At 42.6% G+C, this 27143-nt stretch overlaps 1 protein-coding gene across 1 annotated transcript; it reads left to right on the forward strand.

Moving 5' to 3' along the window:
* Positions 1-20687: 20687 nt before the first annotated feature.
* LOC139050201 (uncharacterized) lies at positions 20688-26185 on the forward strand. Its single transcript, XM_070526405.1, has 4 exons — positions 20688-20874; positions 23372-24142; positions 24660-24795; positions 25947-26185. The coding sequence occupies exons 1-4, from the start codon at positions 20704-20706 to the stop codon at positions 26183-26185; spliced, it is 1317 nt and encodes a 438-aa protein (XP_070382506.1). The 5' UTR covers positions 20688-20703.
* Positions 26186-27143: the final 958 nt, after the last annotated feature.

A 27143-nucleotide genomic window follows, 5' to 3' on the forward strand; every position in this document is an offset into this window, starting at 1 on the left:
CCTTGTCACCACATGTGCCTTTATGGCCATCTCTTTCATCTTTCCATCCCTTCTCCTTTCCCACGCTGTTGGCTAATGTACAGCTGTCGTCTATGCGTTAGACAGTTAAGATGTAGTCAGCGGGCTTTCCATTTCTCTGTCAACCCATTTCTCTCTCTTTGTTTTTGTGATCAAGTCTGCCTGACCCTTAGCTTACTGTGTACAAGGAAAACAAAGCCTTTTTCTTTCATGAAATGGGCAAGCACTTGCATCTCTTGCAAAGGATCTTCCAGTAAAGTTTCTCATTTCTGCAACCACACTGAACATGCACGTTCATCACAATTTTTATGTAACTAAAACACACCGTCAGAAAGAGTAACAAAAAGCAGCTATACTTTCAGAGAGCACTTGTGGCTAAGGGAGCAAACCAAGAACAATTATCGGTGGTCTCCATTTTTTTTTTCAACATGCAAGGAGCTTTGTGCACACGCCTGTCAAGCATAAAGGGAACACGTATGAGCCATTATGCCTCAATGACTCCCATGTCTGATCACCCAAAAGAAGGCAGGGCAAACATCAAATTTCTTTTTTGGAAATTTCGTTTATTATAGCTAAAATTTTATAGTGAATAAACAAAGTAGTCTTCATTGCAAAACCGTGCAACCTCTGGCTGTATTTTGCAGAGCATGAAAACATGAGAAAAATACTAAATTGAAATGGCAACAGTAAAGAAACAGTGGCACCCATCTTCTGCAATGTAGAAGAGAGTGACACTGTACACGGTAATCCAAAGTATGGACCCAACTTGAGCATGGCATGCATGCTCAGTGCTGATGTAACTTTAATTAGAACTGAAGCACGGCATCCACTACTCGCCTGTGTCGTCAAAGGCCATTTCATGTTGCCACACATTCTTTAACCGCTACCTGAAAAGATTACATTACACCGTGAAGATGACAAGCTCACATGCATTGGAGGAAAATCGGTCTGCCATCTTGTCTCCCACACAACTCCGGCAAATACCTGCAATTGTGTACCTATGCTAGTTCCTTGCACTGTTTCCCATAACATCTTTGGTGAAGGGTACTGGGTAACAATATTTCAATCACTTCACAGCACAGCAGACAAGCGAACAGCTTTCTTTGCCTCTCGTCAGCACATGGCATAATTTGTTTAATGTAAAAGGTTGAAGCAATTCATTGGCATGTGCTTCACAATGTGCCTTGCAAAGATTCCTCATTAAGAAATATACTGTTTCAAGAGTTTTCAGTTCAGTTTGCTGACACAATGACAACAGACAGAAGGGAAGCTATGAAGCAGCTTGTCTCTCCCCACCAAAAAACACCACCTATAGACTCTGCTAAAGATGTACTTCTCAAAATCTGGCTACTCCTTGACCAAACTGTGCAAAAATTTTAAATACTTGGGTCAGAAGTTGTGTCAATCAGGCTGCTGCTACTCAAAGAGCAAAGCTCCTTGAAACAGCAAATCCCCCAAAAGGAAAGAAGAGCAGGTGTGAACGTGTCATGCTTTATAATGTAGAATAAAGATTTCACCAAAGCCAGGAATGCCACGCATCAGTGCCAGCGGGAACATTGTCGTGAGATTGGCTCCTTGATCTGGATTACATACTTCAACTAACAGTTCTGCTATACTGATTTACAGGTTGTATTTATGAAATCGGCAGCAATTCTGCTCGTACAGTTTGAGAAATATGCCAAAATGAATACGCGGTTCTTTCACATAAGAATTTGAAGGATAAATTCTAGGAAGCGTTACAAAGGCAGAAACAGTGTTCAAAGGTGTCAGGATGAGGGCCATGAAATGAAGTCCTCGACTATCCGAACAGTGCCACTACTGCAGACCTTTTAAGTATGAAATGCTTTTAGCTCCTGTTGTTGGCCACCTTCAATGAACCAAAAGCCACAGCCATTATCCTGGCACTCAAACCAGATCATCCGGGCAAACAGTCAAGATCGCATTACATACGCTAGTTACTTCCCAAACATGTTACCAAAAATATTGCTGCTGAGTTCTAAATATTTGCTCACAATATCACTCAAGCTGTAACTTCTAGTACGCTCAAGTTTTAATTGTCACTTCTAATAGCGACATTTAGAGGCACATACAAGGCACTATACACTCTATTGTCATCTTTTGGCCCTGAGACACAGGTGCTTGTGCGCTTGTGCTCTTTTCAATGCCAGCAGTCCGTGAGGTCCTTGGCACGTCTGGTGGACCTACACAAGACTTGCAATGGGGTTCTGTCTTTGACAGGAAACTTGCGCAAGTATGGACCAGTGTACAGTATGCGTGGTGCGGTGTGGTGTGCCGTTGCGAATGTGTGCTACACCCATTTTAAGATTGTGGCTAGTATCATCTACAACCAATCTGCTTTGCCGGCAGTCATTTCATGTTTACATTTACTCGATTACGGGAGAACCAGTATTTTTTACAGTGTCACCAGAACAGCCTGAAAATGCTCATACAAAATTCTCCAAAGAGTGCAAGTGCTTCCAAGCTTTTTTAGTCTGTGCATTCCAGTTATCTGAAACGAATCTAGGAAAGTAGTGGACGTTAAGGATATGGTCATAGAGCTATGGCATATGACTTCGAGGTAGATGAAGTGGTACACAAGGGTGTCCTGTGTATTCTTCTATTTCAGCGATAACATCATAGTGAACTGTTGGACAGTGTTCAGGAGAGATGTCGTGCTAGTGCAGCCAGCATCAAGTGCAATCAAAATGTGGCTTTGCTGTTGTTCAAAGCAGATACTATATTCACCCTATAGCAGAAAGGAAACGAAGCAACACCTTCAAGAAGGCAGTCCCCAAAACAATAAAAAAAAAGATTGGAGGACACTTAAGCTGCGCCTTTAAGAGTGGAATGCGATAGCATTAAAAGATCCCTGGTTGCTTCTCACGCTTCCCGGTAGCTGCAGCTTATGCGTCTGTAATGCTTCCCTGGAAATGCTGGTGGCAAACGCTATGCATGAAGGTGAGCTTTCTGGGGTGTGCCACTCCTAAGACGGACCTGAAATGGCAGCTGGAAAGGGGGTTTGAGTTTCCGCGCAACAGAATTATGTTTTCTCGTATATTCAAATTACAAACCAACGCTATCACGTCTCGAGGTTGTGTGCAAGTCATACTTTACCAATTTTTTTACACATTCTACTATGAGAATTTCAATTATTTCAGTAACACCTATGCGCCACGTGGAGGGCCTGCATGGATCGAGATTAATTTTTCTCATATGGAAAAGGTCGCCAACACCACTGCTGGATTTTCAGCGACAAGGGCCTCTGAACGCTATGGGTGTTAATAATGCGAATCAGTTCCAGGCCATCAGCACATGTGCCATGTACAAAAAAAAAAATCAAATTAGATGCACTTGGGCAATTCGAAAAATTTTTTTTTACAAGAAAGGCATGTGAAAAACCTTTGCTGTTAAAGCACCAGATGAGTAATGGGTAAAACATGCAATATAAATCTTAGTTGTACACCCGACAAGGACTATATGCACAAATTGCATGCAAAATTGACGTCAACTTGGGGTTAAGGTCGCGCTTCCAGGTTGTGCCTGATGTTGCCTACAGGCAACAAGCGCATTGCTGAAAAAGCTTACACAAAACATTTTTCATTTTCCTTCACTGTCTTTATTCTGTGTATTTTCTACATTTCCACCAAACCTAAATGTCTTTCTTAGGGATTTTCATGTTTCATCCCTAACAGTTACTGCCCATTACAGTGATGAAGATGTTTGCATGCTTTTTTTCTTCTATGCACAGCACTTAAAGAAGAGCCATCCTGTCAGCCACATAGGTCTACTCCTTTTGCTCAACTACATTTTGGAGCCCAATGACGAGAAAGACTTCTCTAGCATACCTGAAGGTCATGGAGAAGTAGAACAGGAGTACCGGCTGCATGAGATATTTGAAGACATAATGACTTCTGGAATATCAACAGTATTTCAGACAAGATTCGAAATATGAGTTCCAAATTTATTAGCTTTCTTTTACCATTTTTTATAAAACTATTAAGTAAAACCATCTTCATGCTCAATTACTGACTGGATTCATTTTTGATAGCAGCAACATTCTATTATCATATAGCGTGTGTTGATGTTGGGCAGTGCTTCTGCAATAACAGCCTTTAGAGAGTTTTTCTCTATGTGTAGCTGTTCGTTAGTCTCCTTCCCAGTAACACCCGCCATACACTGTGGCATGCAGATTTAAGTATTCGGAACTAGGGATGCGACATCAAGGTTGACATGGCTTCAGAAATTTGCCACCGGACACTCGTGAGCCATGCAGGTGTTGTGGAAGCAAATGAATTACATAGGGTGGTGCCTAATGACATCGTGCCCAAAATGCTTTATTATGTCACCTGAGGCTGCTTGGCTAAGGCCATAATCGGCTTTTGAGGGTTCTCACTCGTATCACCCCCTACCTCCTGTAGGAACTCAACCACCTGAATAACATCTTGCCACGGGCATCACTTATTTCTCTTTGTCACAGGTGATAATTAGACACAAATTCTTGTCTCACCTTGAAAACAATGTGGTTTGTGACATTTCAAGAAGGTGGTGATCTCCAAGTTATTGTGGTCAGTGTGTAAGGCAACCGGCACAACATAAAGTTCCACCTCATGCATCAGGCAGAACACTGGCATTTCCGAATAAATTTGCTAAATAGGTCACAGAGGTGATTGTGAAAGTGAAGTCGAGCGCTTAGACAGATTAAGAATGTTAATGGTTGTGGAGATTTAAAGCCGCATACTCAAATACTCTGCGCAGCTTTTATGACAATGTTGAAACCGGAGCCTGTGTCCTTTGCACTAACATTTCACTGTTTTGTATGGCTACTTTCATAGAAGATGAGAGCCAAACTTCTCTAGGTTTAAGATTGGTTTTACCACAGCTATGACAGAGACAACTCCTTGGTACACGCTTATCGTAGTGGTGACAAAGTCATCAGGAGCACTCCACACTTTTGTGGATTACAGTAAAACTGAACAAGCAAGCCCTATGAGCACCACATCCAATTCTTGCAGTAGAGCATACCCTTCAGATGCTAGGAGTCACAGCTTGGTGTCTGAAAAATGAATGCCCAATTTCAGGGTTTTGGCAAGTCCCCGAGAAATGATGGCAAATTCTTGACCACCTTTACAGCACCGTTCCATTGCTTTCGCTTTAATTGCTCATGCCATTTGGTATTTGGAGTGCCCCAGATCACATACAATAGTGTATGAATTATATTCATCAAGAATTTATGTGTTGCTTGTCATATGGTCAAGGTTATCAGTTGGTGCTCAACTAAACAGCAACACAACGAACTCTTCAGTACATTTGAGGGCACCTGCTGTGCAAGAGCTGCCATCAACAAAGAGAAATGGATGTTTGGCATCACAATAATATCCTACTTATGGCACATCATGAACGAAAACGAGCTCAAAGCTGCCACAGACATGCTATGGCCATCCTCCAAATCAGAACTACATGTGCTAATGGGCATGACCATCTATCTAGGTTTATTCGCTCCTAACCTGACAAACACTACACCCATTGCCCAGCAGGCTGCTTTCAAAGCATGGTTTATCTGGAACCCACACAGGATCAAGAATTCTCAAAATGGAAAGCAGTACTTTCTTCAGATCAAGTGCTTAACTGGTGCTCCTCAAAATGAGAGACCAGCCGTTAATCACAGCTGATGCTTTGTGATGTGGTCTAGTTGCAGCGCTCAGCCAAAAGCAAGACAATGGGCAAGATGTTACTAGATACGCCTCAAGATATTTTGCAGAGACAGAACGCCTAGGTATTCCCAGATACAGAAAGATGGGCTTGCTTTCTTGCAAGCTCGAGATAAAGTCTATAAATGGGACAACAATCTATTTCCAAGTTCCTAAAATGTGCACGATTGATACATTACGAGGCATAATGTACATCTTAGGCAAAGGCTTTCCCGCAGCTGATACACTGTCGAGGTCTTGTGTGAATGAGAATAACAGGCACCAGAAGGGGCTACCAAGATTGAAGGCTATGCATGCTGCCTCTCCCCACCTTCTTTACAAGAACTGAAGAAAAAACAAGTGCTAGATTAATGCTGCTGCCAACTTCGCATCTTCACTCGCTGGACAAGGTGTTGCAAGTCTGAAAGAATTCTAGCTTCACAAGGATAATGTAGTCCAAAACATGTTGATATCGTGGCAATAAGCTATCGCACCCAAGAAGCTACAGGAGCTTACCCAGCACTTCTCCCTTGAAGGCCACTTTGGAATCAACAAATGCCTAGCAAGACGACAAAGTACTGCATCATAAGTACATGCACACAGCAAATGTCTTCAAGTCATGTCATACATGCTAGCACCACAGGGCTATGAGAAGGGTGACACAACTGCAACTGGGATTCTGAGAAAAGCTGTTACTGAAGTTCACCATGGACATATCTTGTATTGGAGGGGTGTGGCGGCTCATCGTCACAAAATGCTAGTTGGGGTATCCTGAGCTAGGACTGGCTAGTTTGACAGGGCCTGTGGTTGTGGCTCACTGCCTCTTTGTTTTCACAAAGTGTGAAATAATGTAGTGGTCGTGAACCACAAAAAACAGTAGTTTGCAAAAGGGCGCAGCTCGCTGTTCGCAGAATTTATAAGAATTCCAACAAATGGCGTGAAGTCCACGCTACCAACAGCACAATGATCTCACAGAAGCCACTGTAAAATTATCAAGAACTCCCTTCAGAGGTCAGGTGATGCCTACAAGAGACACGATTATAGATTGAGCCCGCTGAAAAATATCTCCTCGCTAGTGTAAATGCTTATGAGCAGACAGCTTCTTTCCACAACTCTCGGACCAGAGGAAAATGAAAGTTCATGAGCAAAAGTGCTGGAAGAAACAGAAAACTTACTCTGATGTTGGGCATGGCATGCAAGATCTGCCCAGTTTGTATGCAGACATTAATGTCCGGTTAGTTGACCTGGAAAATGCAGCTGCACTTAAGCAGCCAGGACATAACCTCAAGTCATAGTGGATAGACAAGGACAAAAGGACCATTCATCGCAAACATGACATAACCAGTGCCACTGCCTCTGGCTACATAATCAAGGGTTCTATGAAAGTTCGTCTTGTCAGGCATGGAATTGAGAAAAATGTGATGTAAGAAATAGTAGTCACATGACGAATGCCATTGCTGAGCATGAGCAGGAACATAGTCACAAGATTGACTGGGACAATGCCACTGTTGTTGCCCCCAAAAAGAAGAACATGTCCTCCCAGTGGCTGCTAGAATCGCTGATCATTCAATCGACTCCAGCTAAGATGAACCAGATACCAGGAACTATGCCTGCCATTTACCCATGTTCGTTACATCACGCGCTGGCTACATAAGTGACGATGATTTCCTGTCCAACTCAGTGAACAAAGGACCCGAACGCGGTTCCGAAATGTTGGATTATACTTCAGACTTGGTGAGTGACCGTGAGCCTCCCTGCATGCTTCTGGCTAGGGGAGAACAACACAAGCAGCCACAAGACCGTACCAAAGAAGTTCCATTTTGTAGAGATTCTGGACATCAACACCATAGAAGTGGACAATGCATAACGCCAGCTAAGCAGTATGCATCATGACCCTTTTTATACAGGGAAGGATGTGCTACAATGATGCTCGTACTACTGTAATGCTAATGTGCATGCTTGTAGAAAACGATCACAATAAAGAACACACCTTTTGCCTTGTGCTCAACGTTGAGGCTACCATTCTGACTCACAATTACTTTACCCTACCCAGTTAACAGTTTGCCAAATCTCAAAGAAGTTTTAATAACAATCTTGTCTCGACTACCTGAAACGTCAGTCTGTGTAGTAGTGTTACACAGTGTTGGGTTTGCCATAATCATGAATCCAAATGAACTTGGCCACATTTCAGTTATTCTGCAAAAGTATTTGGCACCACTTCGTTGCTTCTATACGCACTGAAGCAATCACAGCTGCGACACACATTTAGGTTGTACTGAATATGTCAAAAGCCATGTAAAGTACGTGCTGAAAGGAGCAATGACAACTTACGACATTGACAGATGCCAGCCAGATGAGCGTTGCTGTGCCAATCGGAAATTGCTGCTTTGACAATGGCAAAACTTGAAGACAGAATAGCACGAGGCAAAGTGAAAAGAGAACAAAGAAGGTGCATTCTTCAGCTACATCACCTCATTGCTAAAACGCCTACGCATTTAATAATTAATTCATACAATGCAACGGCCTAGACAAAGCCATGTTTGGATGAACCAATGTCTGCTTTTAAACAACACAAAATTCCACTTTTTCATGCACTAATGAAGAACTGGCAGGTTTGAGGATTTACGAGTGTCAAGAAATATTGAATCTGTCATTCATATGTTTACACTCTGTCTCATTATCTTCGTATTATCAAGTTATGCTTGAAAGCGCAGACACTAGTGTTGGCTTGCTAGCTAAACGCACTTTCAAGTGGCATCTAGTGACAGAAATCTTGGAGCATATGTCTACAAAAACGCTCGCGTAGATTTCGCTGTATGCTCATGCGATTTCACTGCAACGCACTACGTGACACCTGCCTGTCAGGCCGAGCAGAAGAGCGCCACGGGACGAAACACCAAATTGTTGATTTAGCACAGTAAATAAGTACGTCTCTATTATAGTGTGCCTGTACATACACTTCGGCGACGGCAATGATGCCAGCGCTTGCAACAGTCGGCCAATTGAAAGAACGTGTCACAGCGTTCGCCTTCCATGTGTACAGTCTAACACGGCGAGTCTCTTTTTTCATGTGGAAGCAGCATTCTGGATCTAAAAACATTGATATCGCGGGCGCAACAGTACAAAGGCCGTAGCGCGCATGAGATTCAAATCGCAGTTCGCAAAATATGGGCTATAAATAACGGCTCAAACACGTTACAGATGGGTGTCAATTTAAGGCGTGTAGTGCATTTAAACCGTACTTTCAGCGAGGACTTCAGGCGGCGTGAGAAATGATGCCTAATCATGCATAAATAACGCACAAAAATATTATGTACGCCCCAGATGAGCTGAAAGTGGTCGCGAACAGCTAGCTACCTTACCTGTCTAAGAGAATGACGTGTGCAGCCTCTGAGCTTCTGTACGATTCCTATTCGGTATTCTATTGGGTACGAGAAAGAGTTATTACGCGGAAGGATAAGGAACAGCTTGGGATAACCATGAAAGCTTAAATGTACCATTGAAGCTCCCATGCTACGCACACATTAGCTCACATCCAATTGACAGGAAGCCGCCATGACACATTTTGACTACCGGAAACAGGTGGCGCTTAGAGCTCTAGGATGTTAAAAAGAATGTTTAAACAGTGTTTCGTCTAAAGTACTTTATCTATTGCTTATTTTAATTTCCAGTTTTCTTTTTCGTCCCTTGTCAAGAGAATCAGCAACAAAAAGCACGATTTACAAACGACTTATCACCACAAACGGCAGCGAAAAACCGAAACCGGAACCAGGGCGACGCGCTCGTCGCGCGTAGTTTTATTAACCTCGATGGGTAGTGCGTCGAAGCCAGAACAAATGTGTAGAAGGGCGATGGGTGCTACATTCATAAGACCATTATCTCGACATCGGACAAAGCTGCATAACATAAGAATGCAGCTGTAGTTTTCACACATTTTTTACACATGGTACACTTCGGTTCTTATCGGATTTACTTCCTCGCGCATATTAAATTTTAAACTATGCCACTATGCACATGCCCACATTTCGTCACAATTTCTTTAATGCGGTATTATTTAGTTCATCGAGTACACCGACAAAACATGCGTGGAATCACTTGTAAAGCTTTCGAGCACCTATCTCAACAATACCCCCCCCCCTCTCCTTTCTTTTTCTACACTGCCGCTAATTAAAACATGTATGTGTTAACCTTCGCATACAACTCACTCGTGGTGTGTCCCTTAATCACCCCGCATTAAACGTCGGTGCTGTATTTACTTTTCCCAACAAGACGTAGGTGATACGTACACGCTTCGTATAGCACATTTAAAGAGAGAGAATGAAAGCCAGCTTTCTGATTTACTCTCAAAGCTTTAATTAAAACGGCAAGGAATTTCGCCCTCGCATATAAACAATTATATGTTGCTGGTTCCCTCTGAATTTAGACTCTGTACGACATTTAGTTCTTTCAGGACAACGGGAAATCGTGCGTACCACGCTTACATAAAACGCCTTCGTGCACTCCTTGTCGCATTTACAGTGCTCTTATAAAATCAAAGTACAAAGCGCTTAATGAGCGTTCATATTGCCGAAAAACAAAGTTATTTTTTTGGCCGCCACGAAATGCACGGAACTGCACCACACCACACGTACAAGGGGCTCGAATATCCAGACTCGTCGCACAACATGATACTTGCGCCACTGCTCCGGCGGAACAGTACGTACACACAGTTAACACCGGAGCTCTCATGTCTCCATCTCATCGACAGCAGCCATTGAGAATAGCGCCCTCTAATATTTCTGGTATTAAAACGTTCCAAGCTCCAACATGGCAATTAACATCCACAAAAAATTATTGAGGGCAGTAAAAACGCAAGAAAAACACTTCTCTTCCCCAATTCAACGTAAAATTGCGAGAACCAAAATTGAATCGCTCAATAAAATCACAAATGAAAACGAAACTGAAACTTTACACAACTGGCGGCAATTACATACGCTCTTCTTGGTTAGAGCGGTCGTCGATCACTGCGGTTTCCGACAGCGTACGCACCATGCAGCACGAGGATAACGCGCAAGCCTTTGAATCTGCTGCTTCAGCGGAAGCATTCGATGTCAGCAGTATAGGGCACTCACAGGACGCGGAATATATCATGGATTGCACAGAAACCGACGCGTCTGCGGCAGCTTCTACCGATGCGACTTCTTTGATGTTTAACGCGACCGACTGTGTGCACGACACCGCGGCATCTTCGCCAAGCGTAAAAGTCATCCGGCTAAACATCACGGATGGAGCAGCTGCGGAAGACTGGGTGAAGATGTACAGCTCTGCGACCAACACGTCCTGGATAATTCAGAACTCCAAAACAAACTGCATTAAGTAAGTGACGAGATTTACGCAGGTGCTACAACTCGTAGCACGTGCTCTTGTGTGTTGTTGTTTTTTTTTGGCGCAAAATATTTTCAGTATGCAAGATCACCAACTAGCCCAGCAGTTAACTCTTCTAAGCTACAACTAAATTATGCAAGGATATTATGCTGCACAATTATGTTCCGTAAATCTTTACACTTCATTTTCTGAAAATTAAGGCTGCATGTGGTGTTACAATGCACTTGGTTGACCTATCTAGAGCACTCTTATCGTTTGCTAAATTGAGTAAATAACAGATATAAAACAAAGTACATCGTAACATTGCCACGACAATGGAATGAAAGAGAGAGAGAGAGGAATGTGAGGTAAAAGGTGTTGGCAGTATATGCAGTTACATGTACAGCTGTCTACCATATTTCAAAATTTTAAATCCTTTCGTGTCCGCTGCTTCTTTGTTAGCATGTTTATTTCAGACAAAGATGGCATATTATGTTGCTCAATCTGTTAGAATTGAAACTGCACACCTGCATTTGCCTGGTTCGTCTGACATGAAGGAACAAAGGATGTCTGCACATCTAGTCATTAATGGCAAGTTTCAGGAGCAGATAGCCTGCAGTGCATTAATTTGCAGATCATCCAGCAGACAGCAGAAGCTCTGTTCAGCTCCTGCAACTCTTTTTATGTATGGCCTTTATGTGCAGATGTCTATTTGCCAGATGGAGCACACATTCACCGATGTGAAATTTAGATTGTGGCCAATTGGTCAAAATCTAAATTTCACATAATTAGATAACAAAATGCAATCTTAGGATGAACTAAGAGCAGTAACGAAGCAGGAGCAAGTGCAGGATATTTTCTTGAAGTGTTAATGCTAAGGCTGTATATCAGTGTATATATATAAATATTGCGCAGCTGGTATTGTTATAAATCAACGAAGTGCAAATGGGCAACAAGAAAACAGCCTGGGGCCGACATTCCAGCATAATGACTTGTTTTCGTCAACACAGATATTCTTTTTTTTACACAGCACACAGCTTTGTCTCCTCTGGAGCTTGGAGAACCATAATTAGGCAGGTAGGGGTAATAGCAGTGGGGGCTATAGAAAGGAAATGACAGTGTCGGACAGAGTTCTCATTGTTAAAAGTAGGCTGCTGATGCTTCATTAGTGGGGTGGTGGAAGGATCTTAAAAATTATGCTTACTTTAAGTGATAAGGAAAGCAATGGCATGGGAAGAAAGCATACAGACTGTAAAATTTAAAGTGGAAGCAAGGGCTGTAAATCTGGTGTGCTTAGTTCAATTATAAGACAAGAAATTAGTTGGAACAGGCTTTGTGCAAAGGTAAAATATGATGCAAGAAAATAAAACAAAGTTGCACACACTGGTTACAAGACTTACAAGTTGACAAGAAAGCAGAAAGTGTGAATATGAAAAGAAAGGAATCAATGCAGACTCAACAGTATATTTCTATAGCCACAAATTATCTCTTTCCTTTGAATGTTGATTACGTTTGCCTAAATTTTCAATCTACAAACCCCTTTTATAACCCCTTGTGAGAGCCATGGGTTCTAGCCTTTATACAGTAAAAGCTCATTAATTCGAACCGCAAGGGGAAGCCGCTTCAGTTCGAATTAACGGAAGTTCGAGCTAACGAAAGTGAAGGAGAGCAACAGTACACTGTGATTTGGAAACAGTAGGGCATGTCAGAAATTTGGCGTGTCAGAAAGTGATGGCGTGTGCCGCGGGCACACGCCATCTTCAAGTCGAAGCTCTGGGTCCGACTGTGCCACACCACCGATGTCCACCGAAACGAATGTTAGCCGAGGCTTAACACTATCACAATGATTCGCGACGGCCGATACCTCCTAAGCTGAAAACAGAGGTGCACAACCGATGAAGACTGCCGAGACAAAGACGCTGAACATGTGAAGGTGGTGAAGGCCCTGATTTGTTGGTTCTTGATTGCAAGCGCAGCTGCGACGTACTTGATTCGCTGTGTTTTGGCGCTTGCCGTGCCATCTCCGCACAACATTAGCAGCTGTACAAGATTTTCAAAGCCTCCGAGATTCGCAACGGGCAAGAAGTCTTGGAGGTTACGTAGAACGGAGAGGCGGCAGCCGCCACTGCCTTCTGGCTGACCCCGTGTCGGTTAGATTTTTTTCCGATTTTGCCTTCTCTCGCCGTTCTCTCCGTTTCGGAGGCAATGCAGCCTTGTGTGTAGGCAGTAGGCGCTTTTCTCTGGCAGTGTGCCAGCTGAGCGTAGTTCGAATTATCCGTGAGGGAACCTTCTCGCGTTCGAATTAACGGACTTTTTTATACATAGACTTCTGTGGAGCTTGGCCGGACCAAATCGTACAGTTCGAATTATCCATAAATTCGAATTATTGAAGTTCGAATTAACGAGCTTTCACTGTAATATGCCCTGTGTTTATGAAAAAAATAATTAGTTAGTTCGTAAATAAAAGTGCATGTATCTTGTTGAAAACAAAGAAAGAATAGAAACTCACAAGGAATGAAACAGGCATTCAAGGAGTAAAGAAATACAGTGATGGAAGATGTATTATACATTCTAAGAAAGACTCGGTAAAAATGTGGCCTGCTAAAGAAAATGCTGAATTTTTCTTATTTTAGGATGGTCTTCCACAAAGTTTGGCGCTGCCAACACAACCAACGAAACAAGACGAAGACTTCTACCCAGCGAAGCACAAAGTGCGAGGCTAGATTGGATATCAAAATTAAAAAATTGAACAGGGACACGAAAAAAAATGACCCATTCCTACGCAGGCCTGTCCCCCTACCAACAGTCATCAAGATATCAGGTCAGCATAATCACAGCACAGACTCTGCTGATGCATTACGAATGCTTCGGCCCAGTGAAGAAGCAAAAGCGTCCTTCAGCGGATATTTCGAAACAGGCCTGGGGCCTGCTGAAGCAATACGGCACCACGAAGCCTTGCTCGCTGCTAAGCCTGATGGCCCCCTCCTGCTTGCCAATGGCAGCGTAAACCCCCTTAGGAGGAGTGTATACTGGTGGCACAATGAATGGAGGACTTCAAGATTTGGTCCACCAGGAAACCCAATGGCAAAGCTGCAGGAGAAGATAGCCAAGTACGCAGCTTCAGGTGAGCTTTGTCATGTCAAACTTGTTGAATATGTGTGCCATTGATATTGAGCATAGCCTGTTCTTAGATTGCTGTGTTTTGTTTGCTTGGTAAACCACACACATCAACTTTAAATGAGCTCCTACACTTTCTGAATGTCATCCTTTTTTGACAAAGTACACTACCTGCAGTAACAGCAATGACCAGTGGTAATTGCACATTGAACTAGTGAAAAAGGTTAACTGATGTTAACAAATGTACTAAGAACTCATGGAGGAAAGGTGGCACCTCAACAAAGTGCCAATAACTTTGTCAAAATACTTGTGCTTGTCCAGGGAATCGGTGGTAACCGTTTGCACAACTTAAATCCCGCCTCCAAATAAGTTCCTAAGTAACATTGCTGTTTTGTGCTATTTTTGTTTTCTTTGATATGTTTTATATTTTGCAATTGTGCCTCTTGTACGCATATTTTTTGTGTTATGTTGCCTCTCCTGCTTGGACCACATGGTATGCAGTATGATGTAAATAAAAAATGAAAGGGAACTAAGTGTTAGCACAAATAAGCTTTGGGATCTGGTATACATATGTTTGGGATGTATACACATCTTATGGATAAAGCCCAATTTCTTTAAGTACAGACAGAGTGCGTAGTCATACAGAGGCAGCCGATATGTTAGGCTTCACTGATGAGGCAGTACTGAAGCAGTAGAAGTTCTAGTTACCAAAGTGGAGCCTTAGAAGATGCTGACATGGTTATTACTGGCCATGCATACTGGTTTCCATGGGAAACTGCAGCTGACATGATATCCACAGTAAGACATACCCACAAATGTAGCTTTTTTTTTGTCACACACACAAAGTTTACCGAGGCAATGCAATTACTTTTGACGAGTAGAAGAAAAAAAGAAAGCAACGCATAACAAACTGTCTTTTACAGGTAATTTCTGTGTTACAGTAATATTAGATGTGAGACAACATTGTTCACAATGAGGCTGAGAAGCAGCAGAGATAACAGTAAAATCCAAGAGAAAAAGCACTGCACAGGAGGTCAATATGAACTATAATTTTTATTACTGCAAAGGAACAGCAGACAAAAGTAAAACATATGAACAAAATGCGATTGAGTTCATACTTTTCATATAATAGCACATTGAAATACCCAAAACATCACATTGTAGGCACAACGTTTTCCATGCACAGGTTTTTTTCTTAGGCAACAGCTTATGTAGCACATTAGCCGCTCCTCCACAGTCGCCCAACGCCTACATTTCTGGATGTGAAAATTAGCCAGTGTTGGCCCACCAACACTGGCTGGTTTTGTGATCGTGAGAGCACTCTCAGTAATACATAATTGCTAATTTTGAGTTAAATAAATGATAAATACTGCAAGCTCAAAAAGACAAGAAAAAATTATTTCATCTTTGCATTGTGCGTAGTTGCGTCTGCTGCACATGGCCTCCGAGATGGCAGTGGTATGCTGCGTAGCGTAGTCTACCGCGGCCACCACGAGGTGCCACAAAGAGCCCTTTTGCTGCCACGACACTAAACTTTTGGCTCGGCCTTTGCCCTCTTGCGTTCTGCACTGTGTAGCTTCCAGTGCACTAGTGGAGAAGACACTGAAAGCTGGGCATCGGTGCAATAACTTCACTTATAGTTGAAGGATTTTAAAAACTTTTGCGGCATGAGACTTGTGAGGCAACGCCCTTTCATAGTGAGGCCATTCTATGATTAGTTAAAAAAGTGTTTCAGGACCCATTTAAGACATCTCAGTGACTTGTTTCACCAAGCAACCTTTTGTCAGGTCAGGTGTCTGTGGGGTTCTGGCCTGTTCGGATAAACTGTGTTAAGCTTAAAAGTGTTCTTACCAGATGCTTTCAGGATCAAGTGCTCTAAATGTTATGGAATTTGCCTAAGTGCTGTGAACTGCAAGTTGAAGGGACAATTCGTGGTTTGGCAACCCTGTACATGCCCTTTGTAAAAATAGACATTCACGTATTGGAGCTTGAGGCATTTGCCACATTTTGATGCCACCTTCAGAGAGGAACGAAGTCATTTGTGAGAAAAAAGATGGAGCTTCATTCTAGCAGAGACTAGTGTAAACGATACTCTTTCCAGAGCCTACTAGCGTCAAATACAAAGCAGTTTTCTTCAAAACGACAAAAATTTGGTGAGACACACTTATGGTTTTTCTATGCATAACTTGGCAAAAGCTATGTGGTGAAAGTTCTGACATTACTTGCTAACTTGTTAACAAGGAAGTTGTATTATAGCATTCCCTTGACATCACAAGACGGTGGCAGATGGGGCAGGCATGCAGGTCGTATTTGCTCTAAAATTACCAAGGCATTTTAGAATGGCTTAAACATCAGAGGAAATGCTCGAACAACAGAATCTTTTTGAAAAGAACTGCAGAACAGCACCAAAAGTCCAAAGTTAGGAAGCACTGTGTATAAAATTAATGCTAATGCTTTCACATAGGGCAAACCAAGGCAGGGATAATGCACATAATCCAACTGCACCATTAGCCCTGCTTCATAGGTCAAAAGTGCTCGGTCACTGCCTATATGGGCAGCCGCCGCGCCCACATAGACGGGGCTTGAGCCAATTTCACCTATTATGGAGGGCCAATGGTGGAGTTCAAATTAAAACAGATTAGTATAGTTTTACATTATCCCAGCTCTGGTGATGTTAACTGAGTCCTTGGGCGAGCATGCGTGCATCCTTCCAAGCTGTCTATCTAGCAATCCAGGTACAATTTTCCTCTTCTGTAGTGGCTGGCATGACCCATGTATTATCATCAATGAAAAATGTTTAGTGGCTGAGGCTGTTGCTGTTAAGGAAGGCGCCATGCACATTTTGGTAGTTTCATATAAAAAGAAAACTTTGTTTCTCGAGCCAGAATAAGGCGGTCCTCATCATTAGAATAGCGACACATACTGCATAGCTTGATGGCAAGAGTTGTTTCACATGTACCATACATGCTGAAATTTTAACTAATAGCAACACAACAATTCCTGTAGAAAAGCTGACACTTCTCACTGTGGATATGCAGGCACTGATGTCTGCTCAGTGAGCACGTCCAATGACTGTTGGGCAGTGCTCGTTGTGACGCCCATTATGCAGCGCGCCCAGAGCCTGGAGTCATCACAAAACATTGTGTTCGTGGACTCAACATCATCATGTGATGCAGATGGTAGCACGGCCACCGTGCTGCTCACGGCCACGAAAGCAGGAGCAGTGCCTGTAGCTGTGCTTGTGCACAGTTCCCAAACAAGGGAGGGGTACCATGCTGCTTTTCAGCTGCTGAAGGACAGGCACCCATCATGCTTCGGCAACAAAGAGGTACAAATTGTACATTGCAATTAAAACATGTTGTAAAAGAGTCTGCACCAGTGCTGCCAAAGGACCGAATGGAATTTTTATAATCCTGGAATTTAATAACAATAATTTTAATAATACCAATATTTTTATAAGATGGCTTGCCAGTTTTATAAAACAGGAAGTTACTAGTATATTATGATTGCCAGGAAACACATATCCATGCTTTTCCCAAAACAGCCACAAGCACTTTGATTTTTCAGTTACATTTACTGACTACTGCACAATATGGAAATATACCCCCCATCAACAGCTCCATAGCTAGTAGCTAGAACTGGGGCTGTTAGCAAAATCATCACTGGTAACAATCATATAAACAATGAGTGCATAAGGGGAGGTAAAACATTTTCTTGGATGAATTCTTTCATAACTGAGAAGGAAAAACAATAGCACGAAAGAAGCAAGGATGAGACGAGTACACAGGACTGATACTTAATTCCAATTAAGGTTTACCGAAGAAATATGATAACTGTAAGTACAGCACGCGACCAGCATGGGAGTATCACATTCATGATAAAGAGCCACATGTCAAAGAGTCACCCTAGCCCACAAAACAACCACATCGTAGCCATACATCATAACAGAACCGTGGGGCCCAATATAACAGAGGGGATAACAGACAGTAGAGATTATTGCACAGTATGACTCTAGACTCTAAATAAAAATATGGTAAGCGAGGTTGAAGCACATGCTCTGACCCACCAATTAATAAAAACCTAGAAGACAAGACTGAAAAGCAAATGCTACATTGGTAAGCAAGACTTGTAAGGAATACATAAAAGAAAACAAAAACGAAAAAAAAAGAACCTAAGATACTTGACTAAGAAACTTTATAAAGCTTAAACTATAAAAACACTAATCATGCGTAACGAGGCGCTGCATCGGGAAACAGGGACACTACACATATCCTTCCAGAAAGGCGATTTCTTTGTCATTAGGTGCTAAAGAAGGCATGTTAATGCACTTATCACCCGACTTCAAAATATAAAATGCCTCAACAATTTCCAGCGCATACAAAAATTTTCACTCACACATTTGGAAAGCCCTCACGAGACAGAACAGAGAGGGAAATTGTTGAGGCATTTCATGTCCTGAAGTCAGGTGACAAGTGCATTAGCATGCCTTCTTTAGCACTAATTGACAAAGAGGTCACCCTCCTGGGAGCATATGTATAGTGTCCCTGTTCCTGTTTAGTGACACAATACCTCATTCTTTAAACATTGTTATTTTTTGTTGCAGTTCAAGCTTTACAAAAGTTTCTTAGTCAAGTATCCTAGGTTATTTTTTTCTTTCATTTTTGTTTTGTTATGTATTCCTTACAGGTCTTGCTTACCAGCACAGCATTTACTTTTCAGTCTTGTTTTTACAGGTCTTTATCAGTTGGTGGGTCAGAGAATGTGCTTCAACCTATCTTCACATATTCTTTAGAGTGAAGCTGTTGAATAATCTATTGTCTGTAAACACCTCTGGTATATTGGGCCGCCCGGTTCTGTCATGGTGCATGGCTGCAATGTGGTTGTTTTGGGGAGTGAGGGTGTTCTTGGTGACTCCTTGATATGTGGATGTTTTGTCATGAATGTGATACCCTATGCTTGTCTCGTGCTGTACTTACAGATATCACAATGCTTCAGTAAACCTCAGTTGGAATTAAGCGCCAGTCCCGTGTACTCGTCTTGTCCTTGTTTCCTTCACGCTACTGTTTTTCCTCCTCAATAACATAGGCAGGCATTTCAAAAATCAAATGCCACGGAGAGTATAAAATGATAAGAACTTCAACAAATATTATGATATATGTAGGTATAGAAAAATAGGTGAATGAATAATCCAAGCACTGCAAGCAAGCACATTAACATAGGGAGAACCAAGTCTCGTGCCAGAAACACTGCTCTGAATGACAGTTAACAAAAACGCACATAAACCTTCATAACATTTGGGTAAAAAATATATATATACACCAAATTTACTTGCATAATGATGGTACTCATGTAATGATCACACCCCTGAATTTTGACGTCAAAATTCAATGTTTTTCTTCCCAGTGTAATAATCACACCTCGAACTTGCCGCAGTGATACGTCGTGTGCCAAACCTAGCTAATGATGATCGCGCTTACCGTCTGTCGAATGCTGTCGAATGCTACGCGAAGGACTGTTCAAGACATACCAAGTGGTCTGCATGCACCAAACATTTTTAAGCGGATGCCTTTCATCACTTTGCACACTTCCGTGAAAAAAAAAAAAAAGGTACGACCAAATTTGCCTTGGCTTTATTATTTGTAGGCTTTATAATGGTTGTGGTCAACAACAACAACAAAAAAGGAACAACAAAAAAGGCACCTTTTGATTCTTCTCGTCTGCGCTCGTGGGCATGCGACAAATCGTGAGCCGCAATGATAGTAGCCATGTTTACACGTTTACGATACATTATCAGCGTACCCTATTCATAGGCTGATGCTTGTAACACAGCTAAGATATTCACCCACCCTTCGCGGAAACGTGCTGTATTAGGATAGTAGTGAAGACAAATGCCGCAGTTTCCGCAGCATACCTGCCATGTGTTTTTATGTCACTGGCAGCTAAGCATGCCCATCTCTGTTTCTGTCCCCTCAAAGTGGACATGGCTACGTTATTGCCGCAGACTTGCCGATGTGAACAATATTCTTCACTACTGATATGAAAGAAACTATTTCAATGCGCGTAATATACTCATGAAAAGAAAAAAAATCACGTTCAGCGCGTTCGGCTTGCTCTGCCGGCCACCATTTTTGTTTTGGGATCCCGCACTGTTACAGCGGCAGCCGCCTGTTTGTTGACCTGTTGTCATCCTGCAGCAAATGTGGGATGAAAAAAAAATGTTTTCTTTACGCGGGAAATTCAACTCGCGTAATGACCGCACCCCTGAATTTGCGGCAATTTTTCTCACACAAAAGTACTATCATTATGCGAGTAGATACCATAAATATATGTAAACATTTGGAACAGGCCTTTTATGTCAGTAACATTATATATTTCTTTTCCAAAGACAGCATGAAGTAATGCATTTGTACCTTGCTTATGAGACCAAGTTCTTGCATGATTTTATATGGGATAATAATATATTAAGGAAATGCAGGGTTCATCTATTAAAGTGCTGATTCATTAAGTTCCTTTTTACCTGCAGGCTCCGACAGCATTCATGACTGACAACTCCAGGGCGGAGAAGGATGCCCTTTGTGACGTCTGGCCCTCAGCAACACAATTGCTGTGCATCTTTCATGTCCTCCAAGCTGAGTGGCGCTGGCTTTTGGCTGCACACAACAAGATACCGAAAGATGACCGGCGCCACCTCATGGCAAGCTTTCAGAAGGTAACAAAAAGGCTTAAAGTGCTTACACTAAGCTTCAAAATGACAGAAAAAAGAACATAACAGAAATAAAAGTAAATATTACTTGAAACAGTTAAACAAAGTTGATGAGATGGTGTCACTACTTAGAACAGTAGAACTAGCTTGTGAATGTTTTTACTATTAGGCTTCAATTTTTCTGCGGTGTTATGTAGAGTTCTGTCCGAGTATTGCTTGTTAGGACAAGTGCCTTAGACATCCACTAAAAAGCACCTGTGATAATGGTCAGCAAATACAGCTTGCAACAAGCTTCACAGTTTGCTGCTACTGTTGTATGTGCTTGTCAACACTGCTTCAACACTTCAAGCAGTGGGCTAAAGGGTTTCAAGTAAGGATAATGCATTTAGCACAGTAAAAAATGCACTGCAACCCAGGTTCTAGTAAACGGAAAGTGTACAAACTTGTGCAGTTTGTCTTATTTCAGAACTTCTTAGTGCCTGTGTAAATCAGAGATGCATGATAAGAGAAGCAACTGAAACGTGATGCAACAAACTATTACTGTAAGGCCCGGATTAAGGCAGAGGTGTATTATGAAAAAAGCACTTGCTACATGATAAAAGCGAACAATATACACAGGTAAAAGTGATGAAATATAAAGCAATGCTGACGCTATCGCCCCTCTCAGCTGCGAATTGTCACCCTGGCTGCAGCTTAAGCCAACGTGGGAGTGTAGGTGAATGGCGCAAGATATGGACAGTTTCTGTCCCATGGAGGCAGCAGCTGGAAGCTGCAGAAAGAGGCGCTGCACGATAGATCTTTGGCGAAGCTTATTCTGAGCCACCGATGAAGCAAGATTGGAACTTTATAGTCAGAACAAAGGTAGAGAACAACATCTCGTAACCTGGATTGAGAAAAAAAAAAGAATGGGTGCGGCGTATCAGGTCAGAATGACCTTGGTTGTCTTTTTCACTTGCCTCACTACTCGACAGCATGTTGGCGACATTACACCACACAAAAGAGTAATTTACAGATGGATGTTGATTGAATACAAGCGACAGAGAACATACGCAAGCCCACAACAAAGCGAGATGGTGTAAAGAGCAAAGAGGTTACATAAGGCGAGGAATAGGGCTAGTTAGCATATGTTCGTGTTAAGCTACCATGCTAGGTTCTTCACGCCAAGAGAAACACGAAATGAAGAAAAAAATGGCACAGACTAGTATCAATGTTTACCTTTGGACAATACATATACACAAGGCGCGCTAAAACATGATGCAACTTAGTCTGTAACTGATTAAGTTGAAGACTTATCACACTTGTGGGCACCCACGTGCATCAGCCACAAGAAACATGCAATATGCATTGTATAAATATTTGCTTTAAAAACAATCTTCTTTCCAAAAGCACATGCTTTCACAGCTGCTCCATCTACTCGATATACGGTAGCACTGGAGAGCTTCTGGTGGAGTCACAGTCATTTGGTCTATCATGAGCTAGAGGATGCTGTCCACAGTCCTAAAATGTCATTTCACTGAATCGATTTGCAACTTGTGGAGAAAAAGTATGCATATTTCATATGTGTACTTTTTTCTCCAAAAGTTATAAATGATCAGATCAGATAATCAGATCAGCGACGACTAGGTTCCACAGTCACTGATCTGATTATTTTTGATGTCAGAAGCTGCACCACAGAAAGTGCCACATGATATGGGACACTGTCATGTTGCACCATCAAAGCTTGGCAATCACTGGCCACATGTGAAACACATTGTTTTGAAGTCATCAAAAAATGTGACAGGTAAAAGACTGATTCATTGATTAGTCTGGAGGCATAAAATTCTTCTGTATCTGTAGTGCAATTCGGTCCCAAAATAGGTAGAGAAAAGCTTCAATTTGATTTTCCTTTTACTCATTTGGGCTTTCTAGGGCTGCACTAAAGCTTCAGTGCTGCGACTGCTAAGTCTGGAATTTTTTATCAGGGTATTATTCTAAAATGCACGGATCTATTCTCTGTAATGTCAGTTATGAGTAATTTCTGGCCATTTTGGATGCAAACAAGCAGGGCGAAACACAGGTCTTTAATGCTAGCACAGTGATTAATTCACTGTGCGAGTGAGTGCCATTTCTCATGGCAATTTTTTTCATTCATTAGTGTTAATATCATGCTAGCCAGCTATGTTAATGTTGCATAATACACATAGTGAGAGAAATGTTTTCACAACACTTCTTTGAAACAATTCTAACAAATAAAAATGCAATTATTATAATGAATGACATATGCCACAAATTGACAACCACTGGATAATGGAGTTATTCAACCAAAATGAAAGAAATAACATTCACAGAGTTTGTGCACAAGATACAGCAATAATTTGGCCTAACTTATTTCTTGCATACTGAAATTTCTGGCAAGAATGGGCTCTTTAAAATTCCCTATGAACTATATAGAAAACACCACTAGAAGACAATGAGGATGTTGAAAACGAACTGATACACATCGATGTTTCATATTATGTTTCAGATCCTTTACGCAAAAGATGAAGGTGACCTTCAGGCAGCCAAAGCATGCCTACATGCCCTGCCTTATCCATCCTACGTCCAAAGAGTTGAGGCATTCCTTCAACGTGAACATGAGTGGGTGCTTTTGTACCGTGCTGGGATTGTCACAAGAGGACAGAATACTAACAACTATTCTGAGGCATCTGTCCGAATCCTCAAGGATGTCATTCTCAGCCGGACCAAAGCTTACAACGCAGTAGCCCTAATTGAATTTGTAATGACTAATTGGGAAAAATATTTTGAAACGCGGCTGCTGCGTCATGCAAATTATCGTGAACAATCACACAAAATTGATTTCCAGCACCTTCTCCAAAAAATGCCCGAAATCCCACCAGAATCCATAGTTCAAGTTGAAGAGAATGTTTACAATGTGCCCAACTCTTTGGGTAATGGGACGTATGAGGTAAGGGCTGATGTAGGAGTCTGCAGTTGCTGGAAGGGGAGCCAGGGTGCCTTCTGCAAGCATCAAGCAGTTGTACAGCGGGCCCTTGGTGGGCTGTTCCCAAACAGCCCAGAGCTTACTCCAGGGGACTGCAGAGAGCTGGCTCATCTGGCACTTGGGGATCGATGCCCCCCAGAGCAATTTTTCGTGCCATTTACTGTTCAGAAAGACGACGTGGCACTTTCTCTTTCTCCTGGGACCAGTGAGCCAGCTGCACAAGAAAGTGCCAACTGCACTGAGCCACTGTGCATTCCACAAGAGCCACATGCTGGCTCCAGCCTGCAGCCTGAGGTGTGTTACATTCCATGTTTCAGCACGCTGATAACCTGATACAGATGCCATGTTTTCTTTCATTTTTAGTCTTTTCAATGTCAGTTTTTTCATGGTGCCCACCATTGCATAGCTGTTGTTGCAAGATTACTTTTATGCATTTACAGATGAAAGCTAGTTGACTGGACAGAACTGATTACATTAGTAGCTTTGCCTGTAGTGTCTTTCACACACACACACACACACATTTACGAGTGCATGCAAGGAGGGCCTTGTTCTAGGCTGTTTGTGATGAATACTCAAGTATAAATTACTGGTCAAATTGCAAACATCTGCTCTTAAGATGCGCAACAACTTAAGGCACATACAAAAAAAAAAAATTTGCCATCACGACCGATTCCTGGGCACACTATATTATAAAAAGGCAAGCTGCATTTTTGCTCATGAGTGTCCACATATTTAAGCACACGGCAAATTCACAGCTAGCAGGTTTGTGCTAGAATGAATGGACAATAGCTGACAAAAACATCCTTTGCAGGACCTGGCAGAACAGTATGAGTGTTCATCATTCAGCAAGAGCATGCAGCGCATTTACACAGCAGCTGCAAGAGACCCTGCTAGTGCTGCACTCCTGCAGTCTGTGAGTGCACATCTGGAAGAGATCACCACCACAAGTGCCATTCATGAATTCCTGATAAGGTTGAAGGCTTCTGTCGTGGCAACAAAGAGGCACGGCAAAAAAATTAAAGTGCAGCCAACAAGCCTTGCAAGACGTCGACCTGGCTTACCAAGGGGTGCAGGACGAATCCCAGCCGGACGACCAACAAAAAAAACCAAGCGAGTCCATGCCCTAAGCAGAAGCGTAAAGGACAATGTGCCGGGAGCAAAATGCCATTAGAGCAAAAGCAAAATGTGGTTGGCAAAAAAAAATTTAATTATAGGGTTTTACGTGCCAAAACCACTTTCTGATTATGAGGCACGCCGTAGTGGAGGACTTCGGAAATTTTGAACACCTGGGGTTCTTTAACGTGCACCTAAATCTAAGTACATGAGTGTTTTCGCATTTCGCCCCCATCGAAATGCGGCCACCGTGGCTGGGATTCGATCCTGCGACCTCGTGCTCAGCAGCCTAACACCATAGCCACTGAGCAACCACAGCGGGTCATGTGGTTGGCAATTTGTGCCCATTGTTGTGTCGGTATCTGGAATGCAGCATGTGCATTTACTGCTGTTAGATGATGAAGTGATAGCGATGTGACCATGTTGTCCACGCACAAGTGTATCTTCGCGTGTATATATTCTTGTTCATGTACTGTAATCTTGTAGATGGTTGCTTTCATGCTGCCAGTATGCAGCACGGACAATACAGCTGTTTCTTGAGGCCTGTGCCTCCCTCTACGGGCACAACAAACAGGCAATGAGGGTGCGATTGAACAAGAACTGAAGATGGCGACGGCGGTCGGCAAGCTACCGGAATTCGATCCCGACAGCAACAAGAACTGAAGATGGCGACGGCGGTCGGCAAGCTACCGGAATTTGATCCCGACAGCGTAAGCTTGGAGGTCTTCATCGGAAGCTTCGCACATTGACGTACAAGGAAATCGTGTCAATGCTGCGGAAGCACTACTTGCCAAGGCGTTCAATAGTGAGCGCAAGATGCCACTTTAATCAAAGGAAGCAAGCACCTCAAGAAAGCATCACAAACTTTGTGGTCCAGCTCAAGAAACTAACAGCCTCATGCAATTTCGGCGGCTTCCTGGAACAAGAACTTTGGGACTGCTTGATAGCTGGTCTTTACCCGCGGCTGTACGTTGTTGGTTGCCAGCCATGACCGACACCAAGCTCACCTGGAACTGTGTTTGCAACGTTGCCACTGCCATGGAGATGGCAGCGAGAGATGCATTGCAAATGGGTGCGAAAAATAGCACTGAACAGTCATACAGCAGCAGCGAATTCCACTGGCAAAGCAACTCGTCGACTTTGAGACGGGGCTCAGAAGCAGGGGCATGCAGCAACCATGGCCCTCAAAAGCCGACACCCAAGGACTTTGACGCAAAGGGCTAAGTCAATTTGTCATCAATGTGGGGGGCGGCACGCACCTGTAAGTTGTCCATTCTTACAGCAGCACTTGTTATAAATCACATAAGAAAGGCCATCTTGCAAAAATGTGCAAAACGAGAGTGGTACACCAATTGGAGCCGGAAACATTGGATAGAGAGTTGCTTACACTTTGTCACATCGATAACCGTTCGGGCAGTCCTGGCATTGTAATAAATGTATAGTTAAACGGGAGAGGTACCCATGGAACTAGACACAGGAGCAGCAGTTTCTGTAATGTCAGAGGCAGAGTGTGCGAAGCATTTACCGAGTGCTAATCTCAGACAAGCTGGTATCAAACATGGCACGCCGATTGATACCGAAGGAATCATTGATGTTGAAGTGAGTTACTGTGAGCAGTGTTTTCATTTGCCCCTAGTAATTGCTAAAGAGACCGAAAGTGTGAGAATGCCTACGTCTGCTGTGACATACTTACTAGCGCTAACAAGACTAACAAAAAAAAAAAGGTTGGGACAGGACAGAGCGCTGGAATTCAAGTGTTAGACTTGAAGTCTAGCACTCTGTCCTGTCTTAACTTTTCTTCCATTAGTCTTGTTAGCGCTACTATGTAACAGCAAACGCATCAACACCAACTAGCCCAACTTTCTGCATAAATGCCTGTGTTGTTTGGCTGCAACTGGCTCAGTAAAGTCGAAATCCATTGGAATGAAGTAATGCAAGTGAACACACTGACAAAGGAAATGCCCTTGACTGACAAATATTGCGAACTGTTCAAGCCTGGTTATGGAGTGATAAAAGGTTTCAAGGCAAGCAGTTGTTGCATTCTACAAGGTGCGACCAGTGCCGCACGCATTGTGCAGACAGGTCAATTAGGAACTGGCTAACTTTGAAAAAGTTGGAGTCATATACTGTGTGCACCATAGTGCTGGGCAACTCTCTCGCTATCGTGCCAAAGAAAAATGGC

This window comes from Dermacentor albipictus, chromosome 9 (genome assembly GCF_038994185.2).
Source record: "Dermacentor albipictus isolate Rhodes 1998 colony chromosome 9, USDA_Dalb.pri_finalv2, whole genome shotgun sequence".
Lineage (NCBI taxonomy): Eukaryota > Metazoa > Arthropoda > Arachnida > Ixodida > Ixodidae > Dermacentor > Dermacentor albipictus.